The sequence below is a fragment of the Castanea sativa genome, chromosome 12 (genome assembly GCF_040712315.1).
Source record: "Castanea sativa cultivar Marrone di Chiusa Pesio chromosome 12, ASM4071231v1".
Classification (NCBI taxonomy): Eukaryota; Viridiplantae; Streptophyta; class Magnoliopsida; order Fagales; family Fagaceae; genus Castanea; species Castanea sativa.
Window position 1 is genome coordinate 11,589,535 of NC_134024.1, and position 14,200 is coordinate 11,603,734.

The following is a 14,200-nucleotide window of genomic DNA, read 5'->3' on the forward strand; positions in this document are numbered from 1 at the left end:
GTTTCTAAGTGCTGAATTATTAGCAAATTGGCACAGAATAAAGCCAACAAAATGGTTGATAAATTTCAACCTTACAAGTACTGAATAATGTTTTTAAATGAAGAAAATTTTATTTCCTTCTCTATGTTTCCTCTACATGGCATAACCTTAGGCTACTAATAAGGTTGAGGTTCCTGCTTTTAGATTTGTGCAAAATAAATCTCATAAACATGATTACAATTCACTAGAGTTTTTAGGTTAACTTTCACTATATATATTTCTTAAATTCCCACCCTTTATTTTAAAATGAGTGAATTAGATTTTACCACGTCATTAATTTAAAAAAAAAATAATGTCGACTATCACTATTTTAGTATTAGGCATAATCCAACCCACTTTATTTCTTAAATGAACAAAAAATTTTAAGAACTTGACAGTGAAGTTACTCTAATAACTCTAGTAGGTCAGTCCCATTATAAATAAGGTGGTGTAGACGTGCGTGAATGCAGATACATACGATGATGTATGAAGGAAGTTTTGTCACCTATAAATGTCTTAATTTCAAAAGGCTAATTAGAGCATAGCAGAAGAGTTTGTCTCCATTAGCATATCCAAAAAGCGTCTTTTCCCATTAGTTCCCCAATTCACAAGGGAAAGAACTAAGAAGATGAGTATGGGGACAGCCTTGAGGATGATTTTGCTTGTGGTGTTTATTGGGTGGCTCATGGTTTGGGTTTTGTTGCCAACAACGATATACACACAAGCATGGACTCCTAAGCTAAACTGCAATCTCAATTCAACATATTTTGGAGAACAAGGTTGCCTTTAATTCTCTAATTTGCTTCTTTTTTCCCCCTTAGAACTATATGCTTAAATTTATATCATTAATTGTGCAGGGACAAATCTTCTGCTTTTCTCATTTCCCATGATGTTCATAGCAGCTTTGGGCTGTGTTTATCTCCATGTTCAGCAGGAATCAAAAAAAATTAACTCCAAAAGGTTAGTTACAATATTTCTATTGTAAATCATCCATTTATTTCTTGTCCTTCACCTTAACATTTTTTTTTTTTAAATCTTCACTTTCTTGATCAAAATATGAATATTTTTCATTCATATGACTCATATGGAATAACATAAATACTGGCATATTATTGTAGTGTTGTTAAAAGTCATCGTTTGGCCTTCTCAAAACGTCCGCTGCTTGTGATGGCTCCTCTGGGAATTGTTACTGCAATGGAGCTTGCCTTTGCTTTCATGTTCATTGCACTCTTAATCTGGTCTCTATTTAATTACATACACTATTACACCTTCAATCACCCCTTTGTGCATAAAGCAGGCGAGAAATTGTAAGTAGGCAGACCTCTTTATTTAATTTTCAATAACAAAAAATGAAGCTTAATTGATTTGGTAGTATATTGGAAGATGGTTTATAAGCCTTGTTCCAAGGATAAGAACCTAATTTTATTGAAGAAAAAAAAAACCTTATTTGTATGATTCCTTATAATTGTAATCTATTTTTTTGGGTTCAAATGGTAGCAGAGCAGACAATCGTATCCATCATATATAGTGTTCCGTATCTGTGGTTCGAACCCCACTTGTTACCTTCAATTTTGTCTATCTTAAGGCAGCATTTTAAGATAATAGGTCTTTTGGGATTCGATTGCAGGTGGCAAACAAGGCTTCGAAGTGTATCATTCATTCTGGGGTATGTAGGAAACATATGCTGGGCATTTCTCTTCTTTCCTGTGAGTCGAGGGTCTTCAATTTTGCCTCTTGCTGGGCTCACATCAGAGTCTAGCATCAAGTATCATATCTGGCTCGGCCATCTTTCTATGATTCTTTTTGCCGCACATACTATAGGTTTCATCATCTACTGGGGCACGACTCACCAAATGGCTGAGGTAATTCGCTATTGAAGCAATTTTTTTGAAAAGGATAGAAGTCAGTCCAATAGTGACTTAGTACCCAGAGAGTTATGAAGTCACTATTGAAGCATTAATTTAATCTTAATTGTGCTATAAGATGATACACGTGAGATTTCTTTATCTATTTTGCAGTTAGAATCCATTGTCTCTTTGTTTTTGGAAGAGAATCATGTTAGTCCTTGTGATAGTAGACCTTTTTAGAAGAGATTTTTTAATCTTTCTTTTTTCCAATTGATGTGTTACTGAAAAAAAGATTAAATATTTATTTATTATGTTATTGTGTTGCACTAATTATATTTATTGTCACATCAGTTCGTATATATTTTTTAGTAAAATTTAAAGTATTTTTAGCATTTTTACTTTTTTAATGTTGTTTTTGAAAGTTGACATGTCAATTTGTAAAATCTATGTCACAAAATTTGTAGTATATCTAGCTTGCATCATTCTTTATAGTTTGAGTGAATACTATAAATTTTATTACATAAAACTTAAAAATTAATATATCATTAATTATAAAATAAAACAAATATTTTATTTATTATGTTATTGCAGTAATACCAATCACAACTCATTGTCATGTTAGTTTAAAAAATTTTGTAGTAAAACTGGTATTAAGGAAAAATGTCTCAAATATGATTATGTTTTTAAAAATAATTATTATACACGTCTGCATTTGCGTGTATGTGTTCGTTACTCATTGCCCCTGGTATGCCCTTGGGCATGAACATGTCCGCGTGCGACAGAGTCATATATTTTTAAAATACTATACGTATTTACCTGTGATTTTAGTGTGTGGCCCCAAAAATTCTTCTTTTGCCCCCCCCCCCCCTTTATAATCCTTTTGAGAGAGAGAGAGAGAGAGAATGGGTGTTTGTTTTTTGTTTGAGAGAAAAATTGAAAAGTCAAAAGAGGCAATAAATGGGCTCATTAATGGGCTCATAATGTTATCTTGGAAATGATTTTTTTTAATTTATTATTATTTAAAAAAAATAGTAAACCCCGGTCTTAGAGATGAGAGACGACTTAATACTACAAACTCAACAATAAATTACAATAATTATACAACACTCCCAAAAAAGTATACCACGTCATTAATAAAAAATTAATTGAAGGTTGTGGTATAAGTTCATGTGTGAGTTGGTATGATAATTTAGAAATATTATAAATTTATTATTGTGTTCTTAGTATTACAATTTTCTTTTTCCCTCCTTTCGCCTCTTGAATTCGTGTGCTTATAGATATATTTATATATTAACTTTGAATTTTTAGTTTTCTTTAATTATTATATTATTAATATATTCAACTTTCATAGATATTTTGTGTAGTATAGATTTATTAAAATTTTTTTAATAATATGAGAATATTTACTTAATATTTTTAATAAACTATGAAAGATATCATTTTTCTAATTAAGTTTTATTTGTAATTCTTTAAATTCTTTTTACATATTTGTTTTTTTTCATATTAAATAATTATTAAAATAATTATTACATCATCATATTTTAAACTTCAATTGAATCTTAATCCGAACTTAAAACTTAGAACCTCTACTTTTTCCTATTCTTTGATCAGTTTAGTTTTTAAGACTAATATTGATATCAATTGAGTAGAAAGAGTCTCTTTGACTGCATAGCAGTACAAGCCACACAAGATGCCACCTTACACGATGCATCGTTGTTGAGATCATTGCACTCGTGTCGTATATATCACCCACACTCTCTCTCTCTCTCTCTCTCTCTCTCTCTCTCTCTCCTGTGTCTTTTCATTTATTAATTTTTTGTTAATACTAAATAGATACTAATTTGGTTTTTCTAAAAAAAATGATTTCATACTCCCCCCTCCCATAATTTGGTATCCTAACTTAATTAGTCCCTATATATGAGGAGTAATTATCCAGTATTCTAAGAGTAATCCCACTTCTTCTCATATAATAGTGATCAGTACTATTTATACGAATGGAATGAGCACTGCTTCTCAGGAATAATTTTACATGCATGTGAAGCTTTTGTCGGCAATTCCTTTAAACCATGAGGTTTCCCCAATAACTAATGCAGATGCTTGAATGGAGAAAAGATTGGGTACCAAATGTAGCTGGGGAGATTGCATTTGTATTTGCAATGGGAATGTGGGTGACAAGCTATCCTCGCGTGAGGCGAAAGATGTTTGAGGTTTTCTTCTATACCCACCATCTCTATGGGTTCTATATCTTCTTCTATGTACTGCATGTTGGCGCTGCCTACTTTTGCATGATCCTTCCTGGGATATACCTCTTCTTTGTCGATCGGTTCTTGAGATTCCTACAATCCAGACGAAGGGCTAGATTAGTCTCTGCACGCATTTTACCTTGTGACACAGTTGAACTGAATTTCTCCAAGAGCCCAGGTAAAACAACAATCGATGATATATATTTATTTGAACAACGGACTTTCTAAAAGTGTTAAATTATTGATTGTCCCTTTTAAATGAGAGGTAGAGTAGAAATTAAAGACATGAATTAAACTTGGGACCCTTTGTTTTGATACCATGCTTAATTACTGATTATCTCAATCGTTTAAACTATTGGAAAAAAAAAATTAAATTTAATCATTTAACTATATAATTCTAATAGAAACTACAACTTCTCCACATTTAACATGCAACTTTGCCTCCCAGGGTTGATTTATAATCCCACAAGCATGTTGTTTTTAAATGTGCCTAGCATTTCCAAGCTTCAGTGGCACCCTTTTACAATTACTTCTAATTGTAACATGGAGCCAGATAGGCTCAGCATTGTCATCAAACGCGAAGGAAGTTGGTCCCAAAAGCTTTATCAGGAACTTTCTTCTTCTGTGGATTACCTTAATGTTTCTGTGGAAGGACCTTATGGTCCTACTTCCTCTCATTTTTTGAGGTCAGTTTTAACCATGAAAGACTTCCCTACAAAGAGTTTAGCTTCTAAATTATGGAAAATGCTAAAATTGCTACGAATGTTATAACGTATAACATTTATAAATTAATATGACAATGAATGCAATTAGTGGATTTCAAAATTATAATAAAGCGAACGCCACTTTTTTTGTGATCAGTAACAAATTTGTTTGTAAAGATTATGTTGTAAAATTCATTATCATATGTTTATGACTCTGAATTGCTTTCTCCTTTAATATGATTGATCTTTGTTTGGCGCACTAGGCATGAGTCCTTGGTGATGGTGAGTGGAGGAAGTGGCATTACTCCTTTTGTCTCCATAATTCGTGAGATCATTTTCCGAAGCCAAAGTGAAGAATTAGATGTTCCACGAGTTCTCCTAATTTGTGCATTCAAGAACGTGGCGGATCTCACCATGTTAAATCTCTTACTTCCTATCTCAGACACACACACACAGATTTCCAAGATGCAGTTGCAAATAGAAGCCTATGTGACCAGAGAGAATGAGCAGACTTTTACAGATTCGCAAAAGCACCTCCAAACCATTTGGTTCAAGTCAGACCCATTTGACTCACCTATTTCTGGAGCTCTAGGCCCAAACAACTGGTTATGGCTTGGTGCAATAATCTCATCATCATTTGTCATGTTCCTTCTCATTTTGGGCATTTTCACTCGTTACTACATTTTCCCTATTGAACAAGAAACCTATGAGCCTTACCATTTCACCTTGAGAGCTCTTTGGGACATATTTTTGGTTTGTACCTGTATTTTTATAGCTTCTAGTGCAATCTTTCTTTGGTGCAAGAAACAATATGCCAAGGAATATGAGCGAATCCTAAACCTGGAAGCTCCAACACCACCAACTTCACCATGGTCTCAATTTTATGTTGCGGATAGGGAGCTTGAAAGCCTTCCTCACCAGTCCCTTGTTCAAGCCACCAAGGTGCATTTTGGTGCAAAGCCTGATCTTAAGGGTAAGTTCCACTACCACACCAAAAGTTGAGAGTAAATGCACAGCCTTTTTTTATTATTAATAGTGATGCTATGAATATTACAAGTTTTATTTTATATATATATATATATATATATATATATATATATTTATATCAGTTTGTAGGTCTTTTATAGTAAATTGATAATAACTTAGGCATTTTTCCATGATTAACATGTTTGGTGACATTCTTGCATTGTAGAAATTCTGCCTAGGTGTGAAGGATCAGATATTGGAGTCTTAGTTTGTGGCCCAAGAACCATGCGACATGAGGTTGCCAAAATTTGTTCGTCTGGGTTGGCAGATAATTTGCACTTCGAGTCCATCAGCTTTAATTGGTGATGTATTTGGAAGGCGATTGTGCTCTTTTCTAAGTGTTTCCATTGTTTAAACTTTTCTCACACTAGATGGGGGGGAAAATAACTTAGCTCATAATTTAGCTAGACGTTTTATTAATATCTCAGATATTTTAGTGTGGATGAAAAATGTTTTATCACAGTTTTTTCTTCTTCTTTTTTTTTTTTTTGAAGGATGATTTAACCTTCTATTTTGGTTTTTAAAATCATTGACATTTTCTTTAAAAAAAAACTTATGTGACAGATTATAACTGATTGCTTAACACTTTCACATGGATATTCTTCCACCAGGATATTCTTCCACCACTCACTAACAACCACATATGATAGTTATAAAAATTGATATGGAAAAGTGTATGAGATAATGAGATAATTAGGATAAATTTTGAAGTGCCAACATTTTCACGAGTTTTTAACATGTTTATATATATACATATAAGACCAATTTCAAAAATAAAAAACTATCTATATAAATATTAAGTTATATTTTAATGTTTAAAAAAACACAAAAAAAGGATCGTGGTCATTATAATTTATCTAGGGAAAAGTTAATAGATACTCTAAGAACATTAGTTTAAAAAATATTTTTAGAAACTTTTTATGAGAAAATAAAAAAGTAATTAATTTATTTGACGAATTTTTATATTTTCCTAAAAAGTGATGTCAAAATTTTCTTAAAATGATTTAGTAAATTGCCTTAACCCGTTAATAAGAAACAAAGGAAAAAAAGTAAATTTCTTGTATGTTGGCTAATATAGACTCATATAATTTAAAAATGGTAATAGTTCGCACCTATATATACTATGAATATTTATACATTTGAAAACAATATCAAAGTTTGAAGTTTATTATGTTAACCTGATATTATCTCCATTAATGAAGAAGAATGAAATGCAAATATATATATATATATATATATATATATATATATATATATATATATATATATATATATCCTATTATCTTCTTTTTTTTTAACTTTTGAAAGCTAACAATAATGTTCTCTTTTTTTTTACTTCAATCAAAATTATTGCTTCTTTATTTTCTTTTTTCCTATAATATTTTTATTTAATATATTAACTATAATAAACATTGAAAAATGTGTTTCTTTATTCCTTTTAAATAAATTTTGACATATAATTGTTTATTAATTACACCAACAATAAAATCTTACTAAAGGAAAATAGAACAAAAATAAAATAAAATTATATAATACGTTAAGGAGGTTTGTGTTGTAATAAGCAAAAAGTGTTTTATACCCCTTGGTTGATTTAATCAAAAATTAATTAACTAGATTACTTAATTAATTATGTATTGAATTCAATTTCCGATTAATAACTACAGTTTAAACACATCTCCAAATAAGCAATAAAACAATCATACAAATAGTTGTTCTCAACTCAAAAACTCAGAGTGCTTTCATGTCAGAACGGTTAATCATGGATAACATTCTGATAGCTTATGAGATTTTGCATCACTTGAAATCAAAAAGGACTAGCTAGTAAGATGGGGTATATGGCTTTAAAACTCGACATGAGCAAAGCATACGATTGAGTGGAGCGGGTGTTCTTAGAAAAGATCATGCTGAAAATGGGGTTTAGTGTGAGATGGGTGAAACTTATTCTGACTTGTATAAAGTCAGTGACTTATTCCATCATGTTGAAACAGCCTCATGGCCTCCTTACCCTAGAAAGAGGTATCCACCAAGGCAACCCCTTTTTCCCATACCTTTTCTTGCTAGTGACCAAAGGGCTTCATGCTTTGTTTAAGAAAGCTGAAGATGATGGGGTTATAAGGGGTGTGTCTCTCTCTGTGTTGCAGGACCTCAGATTCGCAAATGATAGCCTTGTGTTTTGTCGGGCGGCTATATCCTAATGTGTCTATATTCAATCAATACTTCACTTGTATGAACAAGCATCTGGTCAGCGAGTAAATAGGGGTAAAACAAACATATTCTTCAACTCAAACACTCTGTACAAGACTAGAGCGGCCATCTCAAACTTCATGGGTGTCCCTACTGTGCAACAGTATGAATAATATCTAGGACTTCCTTCTCTCGTGGGACGGGATAAGAAGAAATCCTTTAGTTTAATAAAAGAAAGGATTTGGAAGAAGTTAAAAGGGTGGAAAAAGAAGTTGCTCTCTCAAGCTAGCCAGGAGATCCTAATTAAAGCAGTAATACAAGCGATCCCTACATACACCATGTCGTGTTTTAAACTCCCAAAAAGCCTGGTTAAGGACATTGAGTCTTTGATTAGGAAATTTTGGTGGGGTTACCAGGGTGACCAAAGGAAAATTCATTGGGTAAGTTGGGAGAAGCTTTGCCTACCAAAGAATGAGGGTGGTATGGGTTTTCGAGAGTTAAACAAATTCAATGATTCTCTCTTGGCCAAATAGATTTGGAGACTGAAAACATGTGAAAACACACTACCCCACAAGGTTTTCAAAGCCAAATTTTTCCATGATTGTTCAATCATGGAATGTACAAATTCAAACAAAGGGTTGTATGCTTGGAGAAGTATACTGCAAGCTAGATATGTTATAGAAGTGGGGGCAGTCTGGAGACTTGGTGATAGTAGATCCACCTTTATTCGTACAAATAAGTGGTTATCAAAAAATCTTGCAATGATGATTATTTCCCCTCCTACATTTTTACATTTGGACTCAAGAATGAGTGAGCTTATTGATGAAGCAACCCACACATGGAAGCTTGACCTGGTCCATAGTGATTTCCTGGCATATGAAGCTAATATGGTCCTTGGTATCCCCTTGGGTTGTCGTTCTATTTCAGACAGACAAGTATGGTTTCCCACAAAAAATGGTAATTACTTAACTCGTGTGCTTACCATTTGATTGCAAGGGCAGAGAGATTTGAAACTGAATTGTTCAAACTCTAAAGTGAAGCACAGGCTGTGGAGTAGCATCTAGAATTTGCAAGTCCCTCAAAAAGTCAAGCATATGATGTGGAAAGCGTCTCATAATGCAATTCCAACCCTTTGCAACCTGTGGAAAAGAAATGTGGTGAATTCAGTGATGTGCTTAGGATGGAGGGCAAGAAGCGAGGACACTGTTCATGCCCTCTGGAGTTGTCCTGCTCTTTATGTTCTCTGGGAAGGGAATGAATTTTTGAAAAAGAATGTTCAAGTACAAGTTTGAATGCTTTGCTGATTTGCTGGGGATGGTGTTTATGATGAAGGAGCGTATTGATACAAACCTCTTGGCTATGATTTTCTGGTTGATTTGGAGGAAATGAAATTCTAATAGATGTGGGGAAAGGTTTATAGAGATTACCAATATTCGAAGTAGAGCTAACTCCCTTCTCCAGGAGTTTATAGCAGCACAGAATCTTCAAGCTCAAGTCTCCACAGCATCTACAAGAGATGTTAGGTGGATTCCTCCAAATTCTCCTCATTGCAAAATCAATTTTGATGGAGCATGTTTCGTGATAGTGGGGGCAACAGGCCTGGGTGCAAGATATGTGACAGTTCAGGCAAGGTACTTGGTGCTTTAGCTCAAAATATTATCTTACCTTCCTCAGCAGCAGCGATGGAGGCTTTGGCATGTTGTAAAGCTATGTTATTTGCCAAGGAACAAGGTTTTGAAGATTTTACTATTGAAGGGAATGCAGAGGTGATAATAAAGGCAATCATGTCTTCAGATTCATCTCATCCAGAGTACGACCACGTGATTAGTGATGTTCTTGCTCTAGCTGGTGATTTCTTCTTCTGCAATTTTTCCCATGTGAAACGTCTAGAAAATTCAGTTGCCCATTTTTTAGTCAAATCTTTTAAATCTGGTTGTGAGCTTCAAGTTTGGCATAGTTGTGTACCTGATGATATAGCTCCTCTAGTCACTCGTGACCCTGTAATTTTTCTCCTATTTCAATAATACATGACCGTTGGGTCGGTTTTCTCAACAACAAAAAAAAACCATGTGGTGAAAAAAATTGTAAAACCATTTACGCATTCATACTCATATTCCTAATTTTTACCCAATAAATACTTACAGATATAGCATGATCCCACAATCTACTTCAAGCAACTTAGACTCTTCTATATATCACAAAAAATTTCCTACAAACCACATTTATGACTTTAGAGTGTGTTAGGTTCTGTAGACTTAGGATTAAATATTTAGAATCATATTTCATTTGTGTTGGCAAACCAAAAAGAAAACATGTCTAGTCTATGTGTTAGGCAATGCTTAAATGTGTAGGTTTCAAGCTTCAAGTTCGAGCTAACTGCAGAAAAAGGGAGTCACATTATGCCAAGCTCGACCGATCGAGAAGGCTTAACCGATCAAGAATCGCAAAAATCAGATTATGCAAAATGTTTAAACAAGGCCCAAGCCCACAAAAACGTTTAGGATTTCATTCCAACTTGTCCACATACAAAAGGGAAATCCTAGCTACGTTTTTCGGACTTTTGGAAGACTTGTGTGTTACTCTTTGTGAGATATGAGAGATTTTGTACCTTCTAACTACACAAGAATCTACTGGAGTAAGATCTACAATTAAGCGGTGGTAGAACCTAGTTACTGCTACAAGATCATTACTTTTGGTGATCTGAAACCTTTGAGTGGGATCTTAAAGTCACAAGCAAGGGTGCTTTTGTTGCTATAAATCCAAGAAGAGAAAGAGTCTATGGATTAGGAACTTGCACGTAGTCGTGTCAGTAAGTTACTACATACAGTAGCAATAAAGTTAGGGTTAAATCTAATTGTAAAAATTTTAATTCTCTTATAGTGGATTTGTTTTATCTTGAGGATAGCTAGGTCAAATTCTCCCCAAGTTTTTACCTTGAAATGGTTCGTTTCATCAGTTTTCCTAGGTCATCATATCATGGTGTTATTTACTTTTCCACTTTTGTGCATGATATGATATATGCTTGTTTAAACTAGATCTGAATAATAAACCTAATAATCAACTTGATTAATTAATTAAATTAAACAATCTGGTTTAAAGGGTCTAAACGAACAAACAGAGTGCCTTGAAAATTTCTTCTCCACTATAATGAACAAGGAAGGCTCTGTGACTTCAACCTTTGATCCCCAATCAAAAATACTAGTTTTTATATTCACTTGCAGAACACTCAGTATTTGGTGAAATTGGGAATAAATTTTTAATCTTGTTAGATGCATAACAATGCACTCTTTAATCTATTTGCAATTGACTTTAGTGAGCCCTTATATAGTTTAGGAAGTAGGGGTTAATTACCAACTCATTAGTTGACTTAATGAGCTTGATTAAGAATCAAGTCTCCCATGTCTCAATCGAGCGAGCCTTAGTCGAGAGACAATCAACAAGTTGATCTTGATCGATTAAGGGACGATTGAGGGTCCGTTGAAATTACAATGACTACCCTTTCTTGAGATGAATCTTGGAGGTTGATCTTGTACTTGATATCTGACACTTACAACTCGAAAACAAGATACATTGACATGGATTTGCCAATACTAAACCTAACAATAAGAATTATAGTCTTATTATAGGTTTTTATTTATTTTAACGGGGCTAGGAGGGCATTTGTATCACACCCCCCCCCCCCCTCTTCCTCCAACCTTCTTGACTCCACCCTTGGTGTTATGTCACTGCCAAATGTTAATATAGGGTATTCGTATATTTTCAAGTCTTGTACTATTTTGTTATGGGAACTCTTTGTAAATTTTCATTGTATAATGCTTAAGCTATTGTAACTATCTAATGTGATATAACTATGGTAATTCTTTTCAGTCAGACATAGGAAAATTATCTTCTTAAAAAAAAAATCAAACTTTCAAAGTTGATAAATTAAATTGTCTTAAAAACTCCTAATAGCATGTGGGATTTTATAGTACAAATAGGATTCAAAATCACGACCACTTATTTTGATACTATGATAATTTATCATTTTTTTCAAAAGTTTAAGTTATTAGAAAATGATAAATGTAATCATTTAACCATAATTCTATGCAAAAGTGATAGGTTAGTCAACTTTAAAATCCACAATAAGTTATTTCTCATATAAATCTTAAAAAATAAAAATAGGAATATTTTATATAAATAATTAATGCACCATGTACAAATAATTGATACATGAATTTTATTAAGAGAAATGATATGTCCACAACTCTTTGTATTTACATAGTATTAATTGAGGCTACTACGTACAGTGTTTTTCTTTCATATATATAACTAAAATTAATACCATTAAAATATGAACAATATAAATATAGTGAATTCATAAATATTTAATTATTTATTCAGTAAAAAATTACATTTAATTATTTTTCACTAATTAAATGTACAACAATTTTTTATATTATTGATGGCATATATTAATAAATTTTCTTTTTTCTCTTTATTGTTTTTGTTTTAATTGTTGGCAAGTCAACTAAATATATGAGCCAGAATATTATATTCTAAATCCATTATTATTTTTGGATAATAATCACTATTGGCTGCTGGGTCTCGATTCTCCTAAAAAAAAAATCGCTATTCCAAATAAATTATTTTCCTATTTTTTATATAATTTTTAATAAAATAGCCATCTAAATTACTTTTTTATAAATCACAACATGTTATGTATTTATTTGACCTTCCTTGTAGAATAACCAAAGTTTAAAATGGAAAAAAAAAAAAAAAATCAATAACATTGCATACCATGATTGGTGAAGTATAAAATAGGACACAAAAAGTGAGACGGATGATTTGTATTCAAAATGAATAATAATTTTTCAATTATGAACTTTAATGCACTTTTCCAAACAAGCAAATACACTTATTAACGATTTGTTAGCTTACACACACAAATTCATTGTGGTTATGTGTGCTTTTATGAATATGTAGAATTTGACTTTATTTTTCATTGAATAAAGAATTTTTTTGAACTCCAAACGATAGATTGAATAAAGAATTAAATGCACTCAACCATTGCATTTAGGACATTTGTCAACAAAAGCCATATAATTATTATTAACTAGTAAGTTACCCATGTGATGCACAGATAATATTGTAATATTTTATGTAAGATGGTTTTAGAGAATTTTGTACATATATTATAGCACAATTGTTATAGAATTTTGTTAGTAATGAGTTCATTATAAGAAGAAACAATTATAAATTATACACACATATCAGTTATAATTATTCAATTCAAGTAATGAGAAATAAAAAAACAATTCTGGGGAAATATTGTAAAATAAAAGTTTATATAAAATGTGTGTTTCTAACTTTTTCTCCTTAATTTTAAAACAAAATACACATCTCAAACACTCGCAATCAATCACGTCCTTTACAACATTCACAAATCTACAACATTCACAAATCTACAACATTTAACCTTAACATCAAAATCATAATTGTTGTTGTCATCACTCAATATAAATTTAAGCTCCCCTTCCTTGCCAACTTATACTGGTTAGGATTAAATGGGACAACAATGTTAGAGGTAAGGGTCGTTGAAAGATTGAAGGTAAATGAAATTATTTTTGATCTATTGTATTTGACATGGTATGGCATGAAGGGGTATGGGTAGGTATATATAAATGAGTAGAAGTGCAAGGGGTGAAAATGGTGAATTGAAATGCAAATAATTTTGTAAGTATGTGTGAGTGAGGAAAAATCTTGAAACATTGTACCAAATAAAACAAAATTTTATTTTCTAAAAAAAAAATTAATATTTAATTTGATCTTATTTTTTATGTGGCACCTAAGAACTCTTTGTCAAGAATGTGCTACTTGATAGAACCTCTTGTTTTTCCATGTGAGGTCTCTACTTTATATATATTTTTTGATTGATTAATATACTAAGATAATATTTTTATCCCATTAAAACGTGACAATTAATTAGTAATATGATTCTAAAAATAATAATAATAGTAATGATTAGTAATCCTTTAACATCAGTGCATAGTTTGATGAGGTTTAACGTCATGCTCTTCCACGTAAAGTTTCTTTATATTGATATATTGATTTTACATTCTTGCTATATAAGGTATGGAAGAAACTCTCCCAAGCACCAAGGAGTACTGTTGTGGCTCTCGGCACATTCAGTGAGGGAGAA

At 32.1% G+C, this 14,200-nt stretch overlaps 1 protein-coding gene across 1 annotated transcript; it reads left to right on the plus strand.

Annotated features, from left to right (window-relative positions):
• The first annotated feature begins 646 nt into the window (after positions 1-646).
• On the plus strand, positions 647-6,301 carry LOC142619754 (ferric reduction oxidase 4-like). Its single transcript, XM_075793015.1, has 8 exons — positions 647-797; positions 876-978; positions 1,137-1,325; positions 1,646-1,880; positions 3,959-4,286; positions 4,557-4,794; positions 5,076-5,785; positions 6,005-6,301. The coding sequence occupies exons 1-8, from the start codon at positions 647-649 to the stop codon at positions 6,142-6,144; spliced, it is 2,094 nt and encodes a 697-aa protein (XP_075649130.1). The 3' UTR covers positions 6,145-6,301.
• The last annotated feature ends 7,899 nt before the right edge of the window (positions 6,302-14,200 follow it).